This window comes from Limulus polyphemus, unplaced genomic scaffold (assembly GCF_000517525.1).
Source record: "Limulus polyphemus unplaced genomic scaffold, Limulus_polyphemus-2.1.2 Scaffold135, whole genome shotgun sequence".
In the NCBI taxonomy this organism is placed as follows: domain Eukaryota; kingdom Metazoa; phylum Arthropoda; class Merostomata; order Xiphosura; family Limulidae; genus Limulus; species Limulus polyphemus.
This window is the reverse complement of record NW_013665745.1, coordinates 617597-628986: the sequence shown is the minus strand read 5'-3', so window position 1 is coordinate 628986 and position 11390 is coordinate 617597. Positions and strand designations below refer to the sequence as shown.

The 11390-nt window shown below is 32.8% G+C and overlaps 1 protein-coding gene across 1 annotated transcript in view; it reads left to right on the top strand.

The window, feature by feature from the left end:
* Window positions 1-11390, top strand: part of LOC106474017 (band 7 protein AGAP004871-like) — a 209006-nt gene that overhangs the window by 32589 nt on the left and 165027 nt on the right. Inside the window, exon 2 of the mRNA XM_013934706.2 lies at window positions 5304-5420. Within this exon, the coding sequence (XP_013790160.2) occupies window positions 5304-5420 (117 nt within the window). The remainder of the gene's footprint in view (window positions 1-5303; window positions 5421-11390) is intronic.

The window sequence follows — 11390 nt, the reverse complement described above, 5'->3', positions numbered from 1 at the left end:
CCACTATTTGTTGATAAAATAGTACTCCAAGAGCTGGCAGTGGGTGGTGATGACTAGCTACCTTCCCTCTAGTCTTTCACTGCTAAATTAGGGACGGCTAGTGCGGATAGCCCTCGTGTATCTTTGCGCGAAATTCAAAACCAAACCAAACTGCTACTCCTAACCAAATAGCAGGATTGACTGTCATGGTTATAGCACCCTCACGACTGAAAGTGCGGAGCGTGTTAAGTGGCTTATCGCGGCCCTAACTTTGGACCATCTGCTAACCACAAGACTATGGCTATTCGAGCCGAATACTAAAGCTTTGTTGTCCCTTTATATGTGAAAGAAATATCTAAAAAATAAATAAATCAGGAACTCACCAGTTTCGATGGTTTTTAGAAAATCTATTTCGGGTTTTCATTACATTCTTGTTGATTTCTATCATGTTATAGAATCTAATAATTAAAATATATATTTGTATAATACTTTTTGACGTAAAGAAAATCTATTTCGGGTTTTCATTACATTCTTGTTGATTTCCATCATGTTATAGAATCTAATAATTAAAATATATATTTGTATAATATATGTTTATATGTTTATAATGTATGTTGTTGATTTCCATCATGTTATAGAATCTAATAATTAAAATATATATTTGTATAATACTTTTTGACGTTATCTAATGCACAGGCTACCTCTAACGAAGATGAATCCAAAAATATAAATCCATTATAGATCGTCTAACGCAAGAAAAAAACAACATTAAAACATCAAGATTTGATGGCAAATTTGTGTTTTTTTTATTTTATATATATTTCTCCATAATGGAAATTAACGCCTGATTGATGTTGCATGAAAGTATTTAACGAATTAATCCAAAATGATTGAAGTTTCACCTACTCAGTAAACCTAGTCAAAGCATGAGAAGGTTTTAGCTTAATTTACACTTAAATTTATAAAAGTCCCCCCCTAGTGGCACAGCTGTATGTCTGCGGACTTCCAACACTAGAAACCGGGTTTCGATACCCGTGGTGGCCAGAGCACAGATAGCCCTTAGCTTTGTGCATAATTAAAAACAAACAAATCTATAAAATTTGACAACTCTTCTAACGAGTGCTAAAAATAGTACATTTTTTTAAAGCAGGCATGGTTGATTTCCCAAATAAAAAAACGCAATATTGGTTATTCAGAAAAATTTACAAACAAATTATTAATAAATACATGCAGATATTTTAGTTTTTTCTTATAGAAGATTGAGCAGTGCTGATTAATAAAGTTTTTTTTTGTTACTTCAATAATGTAATGATGATTATTAGCAGAATGAAGTCATAAAATATTTAATAAATTAACGGATACATTTGAAGTTCGTAGACTATTGCTTCACAACTGCCCCCTTGCGGCACAGCGGGAAACCTGGTTTCGATACCTATGGTAGGCAGAGCACAGATAGCCTATTGTGGAGGTTTGCGCTTAACTTCAAATAAACAATTGTAATATATTTATCAATAATCAATCATAACAGTGAGTTTATGAACGTGGTATTTTCCCGTAAAAACCTAAATATATATATATATATATATATACTTCTAAGAAAAATTATGCATCTAAAATAAAAAAAAAGAAATTATGGAAAATAAACAAATAAATTCATTTTGTTAAATCATTGCCAGAATATTCCCGTTGATAATTTTAATTATTGGCCTGATTGATTTTTCACTATAGTCGAAATTATGTTTTTGATTCAACATTTTCTAGTTATTTATCGTTATATAAATGAGCCCAAATCTTATTATGTATTTGAAGTAGTCTTTTATGCGTGCTTATTTGCTTTTAGCACTTCTTGTGATCTAAATCACATAATCTAGCACAGTTTTCAGCTTTTAAATCTGCATAACCGTATCAGATATTATACGAGAAAATCAAATGAATCAATTTTTTGTTACACACTGTGGCAATTGTAATGATCAGAGTTGAAAAATCTCTTCAATCTTTTAGGCCTTGCAATAGAGCACATACATCAATAACAAAGTCTGCATTTGTAAACTCATTCTTTAGTTTTAGAAAACAGTTCTCATAGTTCTAGGCGATCTGTAATTACATTGTTTGTTATCTTATCATAGTTTTTATCCTTTAAAATGTATTTTACTCCTTCAATAGAAATGAGATTTTGTGATCCTATGCCCATCTAGTGGCCAAAATAAAACCACTTTCTTGTTCCTAGTTATGGGAGATAGTACTTACGGTAATTTTAAAAACTGTGACGTTCTCTTTGGACCAAAAACCCAATTTTCTGTGTCCAGTTTGGTTTTTATAACGTATGAAATGCCCAAGCCAAGTGCGCCCTACTGGTCAGCAGTACGCTTACAGAATTACAATGTTAAAATCCAGGGTTCGATTCACCATAGTGAACAGAGCGTAGATAGCTTGTTTTGAAGCTTTGAGCTAAAACATAAAAACAAGCTTAGCTTTGTTTTAAAAGTTTTCGACCTGTAGCTTTCCTGTTGGTCAAAAAATCAAATGATAACGAATATACGAATGATAACAAAATAAAAACAAATATTAGGCCGAAAACAAGTTTTATAAATACATACAAACAACCTTCTTTCACTAAAATAATAAATTAACAGTTTCAGGCTTCATCAATCACGAGTTATTTATTAGAAATTGAGGCAAAAAAATACAAGCAAAAGCATGAAAACTTGTAGCCAATCGGATTTCTCTTCGAAACTTTTGAAGTATCGAAAATTTAAATGTGAGAGTAAAGCTTTTCTGTGATATTAGACAAACCCTACAATATCTTACTATCTTATCCTTCTTATCCTCTGAAAGACTCATTAAACTTTTGCAGAAGCAAATATTGAGATGAAGCTTATTTGAAACTGTAATTTTGTCCTGATAATACTACATTAACGAGCATGATGAAGGGTTAATTTTCTATAATTTGTTTTCGTTTTTAAATGGTTTGTATTTGGTACTTTTCACGATCTCTTTAAGATAGTAGATATGGGACAGCCATTTTAAAGAACGTTGCCTAAAAGCAAGAGTAAAAAAACACCAGTACTCCTTAAAAAACATCCAACATCGCGACAGTAGCAGCAAAGATAACTTACTGTATACTGTTGGTTGTCACGAGCTCTTTAGGTTTCAAGCCAGTCATTTTCGCACACAAAACACAGGCTTTACTGGAGGAAAATGTCCGTGTGAACTTGGCCCTCACTGGTCGCGCACAACGGCCAAAGGCCGATACAGCGAAAGTAAACACAGGCTTTAACATGTGTTTACCATTGGTAACAATGTAAGTAATTTTAACCGACACACTGATATTACTAATTCTCAATAAGCTTGCGAGTATGACCTGATTCGGGTAGAATATACATTCTCATTCTAAACAAAATGATCAGTTTTTTTTTTTAAACCTAGACACAAGTAGATGTAAACCAAATTAGCAAACCAAAACGACCTATCGAAAAGTTTACACATAATAAAAGCAAATATTTCATTTATAGGAACTTTCCTTATGAAATATTATGGAGTTACTTTTACAACTTTTACAATAACTAGCCCGACATGGCCGGGTGGTTAGGGCGCTCGACTCGTAATCTGAGGGTTGCGGGTTCGAATCCCCGTCACACCAAACATGCTTGCCCTTTCAGCCGTGGGAGCGTTATAATGTGACGGTCAATCCCACTATTCGTTGTTATTGATGACTAGCTGCCCTCCCTCCAGTCTTACACTGCTAAATTAGGGACGGCTAACGTAGATAGCCCTCATGTAGCTTTGCGCAAAATTCAAACCAAACCATAAATAACTAAATGTACTAAATATTAGTGTGTCAAGACTATTGTGTATTACTGTATCAAGACTACTGAGTATTAGTGTGTCGAGACTACTAAATATTACTGTGTCAAGACTATTGAGTATTACTGTATCAAGACTACTGAGTATTACTGTATCAAGACTACTGAGTATTAGTGTGTCGAGACTACTAAATATTACTGTGTCAAGACTATTGAGGATTACTGTGTCAAGACTATTGAGTATTACTGTATCAAGACTACTGAGTATTACTGTATCAAGACTATTGAGTATTAATGTGTCAAGACTATAAAGTATTACTGTGTCAAGACTATTGTGTATTACTGTATCAAGACTACTGAGTATTAGTGTGTCAAGACTACTGAGTATTACTGTGTCAAGACTATTGAGTATTACTGTGTCAAGATTATTGAGGATTAATGTGTCAAGACTACTGAGTATTACTGTGTCGAGACTACTGAGTATTACTGTATCAAGACTATTGAGTATTACTGTGTCAAGACTATTGACTATTACAGTGTTAAGACTTGTGGAGTGGAACTCCTGAACTGGCAAAATATGACCTGTGAATTGTATTACATTACAATACGATTGATAGTTATTTATATCACGTCACTTTTTAAAATTGGATCGTTACTGATTTCCATGAAGAAAGAACTGGCATGGTCTGGTAGTTAAAGCGGAAGTTCGAATCCCGTCACCAAAGTTGCTTGTTCTGTCACCCGTGGGAATGTTGTAATATGTTGTCTATCCCACTTTTCATTGATAAAGAGTAGCTGAACAGTTGGCGATGGGTGGTGTAAACTCACTACTAGTCAGTTCTAGCTTCCATAAACAAGTGTGTGTGTAATAGCATTTCATCTACATTATTTACTTCCGTTTAGTGTCACAACTCATCAGGACCGTAAGTTACACCATATAAAGTGTTATTCAAACGCTAACTTATGGTGTAAACTCACTACCTTACCTCTTGTCCGTCAGTTCTAGCTTCCATAAACAAGTGTGTGTGTAATAGCATTTCATCTACATTATTTACTTCCATTTAGTGTCACAACTCATCAGGACCGTAAGTTACACCATATAAAGTGTTATTCAAACGCTAACTTATGGTGTAAACTCACTACCTTACCTCTTGTCCGTCAGTTCTAGCTTCCATAAACAAGTGTGTGTGTGTAATAGCATTTCATCTACATTATTTACTTCCATTTAGTGTCACAGCTCATCAGGACCGTAAGTTACACCATATAAAGTGTTATTCAAACGCTAACTTATGGTGTAAGATTCTTGAATCAAACCGTAAAATGTAACCATTTTTATTCGTAGTTTAAGTTTTAGCTAGTTACGTCATATGCAAATCAAAATGTGCATTCACCCTTTTAAAGAACTGAAAGTACGTTACTTTGTTTTGTTATGGTTTATAACGTCTTCCTTTGCTGTGACGCTGTTTCGTCCTATTGATGTATACTGTCCGTGTGTTATGAAATGTAATTTGATCTTTTCAGTTGCCTCCTCCTCCAGAGAAAATGAAAATACCAACAACTCTTTGCTTCCCTCAGTTCCAGCAACTGTGGGTAGTTCTAAACCAGCGTTCACGGAAGACGTAATCGTCACTAACAACGGTAGGCTTTTTAAAAGTTATTTTGAAAATATTCTACAACATATAAACTTAACGCAAAGTTATCATTACAGTTAACATATGAGTGAAAAAGTGTGTTTCATAGTCTTACTTAAAACGATACACAAGGGCTATCGACGTATAGCTGCCCCCTGTATTTTAACTGATGTATAAAAGGAAAAGCAAGCTAATGTACAACGCCCATCGTTAATTCATGGGCTACTCTTGTCTGAGCCTTGTGTGGGATTTGACCATCACTCTTCTAGCGCACTCACGGCCTCAAAGTGCAGAGCGCGTTTTTCATTGATTTACGATTATATTTTTCGCTTACATTTTTAGACACGTTCAGTTCTCGAAGTCTTTTTTAGTTTTATTTTGATGTAGGATAATAACGTGTATGCACGCATTGGAAGCAAATATAAACTTTGGCCTGGACATTTCTAACGGTATGTGCAATAAAAATACGTGTTTCTGTAGCTTTGTTGAATAAGAAATGACAGTATATATTGAAGAACCCTATCAAAAGGCTGAATTTATGTTTTCCTTTATAAGAAATGCTAAGTTTTGTCACACAGTATTATATGTTTTTCTGAGATTACGTGTTATTGTTTATTTTTCAAGAGAAACTTCACAAATCATGTTATTCTGAAAGACTGTGTTGTCTATTTTTTCAATGTACATAAAGAAGAGAAATCGAATTATTCTAGTAATTTAGAAACCTAAATGAATAAATAAATACCCTACAGATGGCGCTCGCTCATTTCCTTAGGGTTTACCTCCTTAACTCGCTAAAAAGGAACAACATCTTCACAGAACTAACGAAAGGAAAAAAAAAACAACTAAATTAATACCGAGAAAGGAAGCTCTTGAGACTGGAAATTAGAATGCAGTGAACCTTATTCACATAATGGCTAGGAGTTAAAAGTTTTAACTTAATGTTTTGTTTTGTTTTTTCACTTGTATATTACAGTTTGCTAATGGGTTGGCTGAGTGTTGTGTAGTAGTTAGCCGAAAGTTTTTAGTTTGGATCCCATTGTTAATAAAAAAAAACATACCGCATGTTGAGGCTGTGAGTGCGTTATAAGAGTGAAGGTAAAATCTCTATATGCGTTTAGAACTGTCCATTAATGCGAGGTGGGCGTTGTTGACTAGCTGATTTCCCTCTACTCTATACATTAGGAATGAATAGCGCAGATAGTTCATGAGTAGCTTTTCGCGAATATTCGAAACAAACCAAACCAAGCTAACGGGCATACTAATGCATTTACATTATTGTTCAGAGACGTCAGAAAATGGTGAAAAACTAAGTAACTGGTGACCTTTCACATAACACTAAACGCACATTAGGGAATGGCTAAGATAGCCGCATTTTGTTGTACATTTCTATGCATAAACGTGGGATAAGTAAGCTTAAACATTCAAGGTAGTTAGTTTATCTTGTTATATGACTAGAATATACATAGGAGAGTGTGTAGCAAACTTGTTAATAGGTTGAAAGTTGTTTTTATAATTAGGATGTAGTTTATTAAAACTAAGATAAATTCTAGTAAGACGATAATTATATACACTTTAACACATTTTAGTCTGTTTACGTCAATAACAAGTTTTAGCTTGTTTACATATATATACTAATCACTCAGTTGTTTACAGTAAACTCGAGGAGAAAAAAAAGCAGGATGAGTGACACCAAAATAAACGCCTTTGTTCACTTCTCGTCTCTTATACTTTGTTGTTGTTTTCATTTTTTGTGGAAGACTGATATTACCTGAAGAAAACTTGCTAATAAACGGGACTGAATTATTGAACTACACTAGCTACAGTACTATGGCGTCAAGCTTAAAAGGGGAGAGAACTGTGATTCATTGATAATGGTCTGTATTATACAGAGAAAGGGGAAAATTTTTTTCAGAATATGATATCGAAATAGCTACGGTTTATCACGAAGCTTATTTGAAATTTAAAGAAAAAAGTCATTGAAAATATTCATTATTATTTTACATATAGAGATAGGTCAGATGAAGTGTAAGTAAATATAAATAAGGATTTTTTAGATTTGTTCAATACAGTTCCTTGAACGAAAGTTAATGTCTATAGGATATTGATAAATATAGACTTTTGTAGGCTTTGATATAAATAATGTGGTGATGATCTTATGATATTTGTTGCGAATTAGTCCTCCAGAAGTTCTCCGGTGGGTCAGCGGTGAGTTTACAAACTTCCAACAATAAAATCCAGGGTTCGGTTCCTCATGATGGTCAGAGCACAAATAGCCTATTGTGTAGCTTTGCGCTAAAACAACAACATGTTCTCCAGAATGTTTTAGTACAAAACTTTGGTGTCATGTGACTTGGATTGGTTGTGGCTCAGAGTTTACTAAAAGGTTCGCGTTTGAGAGATATGTGTGTTCATTAAACATTTCAACAAGATGGCCAACGGAAATAAAGTTCTCTCTAAGTAAAATATATTATATTATTTGAGGTTTAGATTTTCCGTGGTTATTTTATTATATAGATGGTGTCTTTAAATTATGTTAACAAATTTATTAACATTTACACGTCAAACATTAAACAACGTTTCTGGAGCACAAGTAAATAAATTTTAACAAAATTTCAAGATACCCTGTATAATATGTAAATGATGTTGAGCAAAAATATCAACCATTTACCCGTACAAGTGTTAACGAAATGAGCGATTGACTCAATTAAGCTATACAAGAGTAGATGAATCTAACATACAGTTTCAAAATCAATTTCAAGTATATATATCTTTTCTGTTGTCTTTCTGTATTTCTAACTGGTTCTTTGTATGTTTCACTGTATATTTTTTTCTCTATTTTTGCACACCTTTATATCTAAATAAAAAGACTTTATATGGACAAAAGAAAACAATTAAAAAGTATTGTCCATTAAAATCCATAAATGTCAGTGGTATACTATGGTCGTATGGAGCCGGAAGTAAACAACTATGACCTTCACCTAATTTCGACAGTAACTATAGTATGTACCCATTGACCTTAAAAGAACATTACTACGATAATTATAGGGACCTTGAAGCATAGAAAAGCATTACCATAGTCGGTAAGGTAGTTCCTTCCTATAGTAGGGTTTCAACCACACAGTATTCCTTCAAGTTTTTCAGAGACACACACAAAGAAAATATCATTATTCTATGCTAAGCGAAAAACATACGAGACTTTCTTGAATTACAGGAACATCAGAATGCATAGCAATAAGAGCGATAACATTTATTTACAAATCATTCTTTACCGCCCATTTATTACTGATTCAACTTACATTCACAGGATTAGAAATCAGCTAAATGTATGTGTTCCTTAGAATTTACCAAAGTCGAAAAGTTCTTCCTAATAACATGATGTAGTGGCAGACTAAGCGATAGGGTCAAAAGTTATATTGGATAGTGGATAGTGAATTCATTTATGAATTTCAAGTGCATGATATATTTTTGTAGAGTTTCTAAATGAAGAAACATTTTATGTTTTCTTGACAAAGATTTATTATAATTGATTAATTACATGTTAGAACACTTGGATATACTGTAGGCATACTGTGAAATCGGCTTCTTTGTGTTTTTCAAATGAGGATATTAATCTGAAAAAAAAAGACTTCATTTATACAATTGAGATTTAAAGATTCTTTTCAGGGCCATCACATCCTGAGAAAGAGAAAGCTATGTTTACAAATGTCATCTCTTCTGATGAAAATGTTTCTCACTTCTAATATTTACGATGAACATCAGCATTAATCTTTCTTGCAAGCTTCCGATGAATGGTTAACTATAAATCTGAACAGTTGATCTAAGATCATAATACTTGAAATTTTGTATGTAACCACTATTGTTAGAATTCTTGAAACAGTATGTCTTTCTTTACAGTATTGGTACCTTTATTGCACTTTTGATGTTTATTATGTTATGAAAAAAAATAGAAGCACATTTTCCTAGCCTTTGTTCCGAATGAGTTTTTATATGTTTCAGTATGTGTGACAACTGTGTTATGTACAGTTTGTGATTTTACTCACATACATTGTTGATAGTATATCTGTACAAAATTTGAATTAGTCAGCAAGAAACAAGTTCTAGACAAAGATTTGTGAAAGGTAAGGATATAATTTTCTATAATAGTATTGGTTAAACATAGTTATTGACATAGACTTTTACAATTAAATTATTGTATATTGTTTAGAGGTCTAGTTAAACATCCTTTTTCACGGCGAATAAATATTATACAATACATTAATTATAAAAATGAAACTTCAAAAATGGTCATTTAAAGAAAAATACACCTGTATAACCTTTGTATAAGCATTTGACTGCTAGTTTTTAATAAGGTATGGTCCTTCCTCCAGTTAACGTCCTTCAATATCTGCCATGTATGTTGTTGTTTTTCTCGTGAAGTAGGTTAATTGTCACATAGAAAGGAGAATTGCTGGGTTTGCGAAGTCAATGATCCCAGTCAAGCAGATAAAAATATTATGTCATACTGATATAGAATACTGTTACATAGTCTAATACATTTTTACAGAGGAAGTGAGATAGTTTTTGAGTAACTATAATTGGTCATAAATTGTATAATCTTCAGGTGTCACATCTTGTGATGTAATTATATTTTCAAGGATTTAGAAAACACGTGTCATTTTTTTCATTATTAGGTCATGCAACAGTGTTCTTACGTTCTCGTAAAGTTGTCAACTTATTCTCTCTCTCTCAGTTGTTAGTTTGGTTCAATTCTGTAGGACACACTTTTTTTACAACACAGATATGTTTTAGGTTACTTTTCTAAATAAAACTTGGAATATTCACGTGTTTAGATCACAACTTGTAAGACGTGTACAAGTGTAATTTGAAAGGTAAGATGTTTTTCAATATGTGTTTCAGAAAAGATAGAAATGTTCCAAATGATTGTAAAATCAGACTGAAATGTCAAATTTATTTGAAGTATTAGGTGAAGACAAAATTTCTGAAACACCGTGGTTAAAGGAATTTCCAATAAATGTAGGAGAGATTACTGCAAATAAAAAAAATAGAAAGATATTACGTGGAAATGAATTGGCATATTAGTACTAACATCTGTGATTCTGAAACCATTTTAGCACATTTTACTGAAACTCAGGCTTCCTTCATGAATCACCATTTAAAAAGAAAGTGATAGCTGGTAATACCACATATGAAGTCCACGTTATATATAAAACCACATATGTGTTACAAAAAAATTATGGTATGATTCAGTTTGCAATGAGTCAAATCGTTTACCCTATGACAGATGGATTAATTTAGGATCAGTTATTACCTATTATAGCACTTTTAATGAAAATTACCACTGGGAATGTGGTCATGACGAGAAAGGTATTCTAGAGTGTAAACTTAGAGATTACCATGCTGTTCATGGAACAAGGCAGGGATTTGTGAACATTTGTGCAACAAACCAGACTTGTATTAAAGTTGATTTAATCTTGGCAATCCAGATTTTTAACTTACACAAGTGTTATTTTAAAAAACACGCTTATAAATACATACTATAGGTGCTTCCACCTACCTTGACGAATGGAGTCATGCCTCTACAGGTAATGGTGTTCTCCCTTTCAGTTGTTAGTTTTAGTTCAATTCTGTAGGACAACACAGGGTTATTTTTAGGTTACTTTTGTAAGTAAAAGTTGGAATGTTCACGCTTTTAGATTACAGTTTTTATTCTCAACTTGGAAGACATGTACAAGTGTAATTTGAAAGGTAAGATATTTTTCAATAGTTATGTAAAGTGCATTGTTATGTATTGAGAATTTGAAATAATCCAAAGCCCCACTAAATAATTTAACTTTTAATAGTTGAACTGTACCCTGGATTTAGTGTTTAGAAATATGCCAATATTTAATTTAATTTACGCTATTTGCCAACAAGATTGATTCACACCGTTTTTGTTTTTGACCCCAAAATACATCTTAATATATATATATATATATAT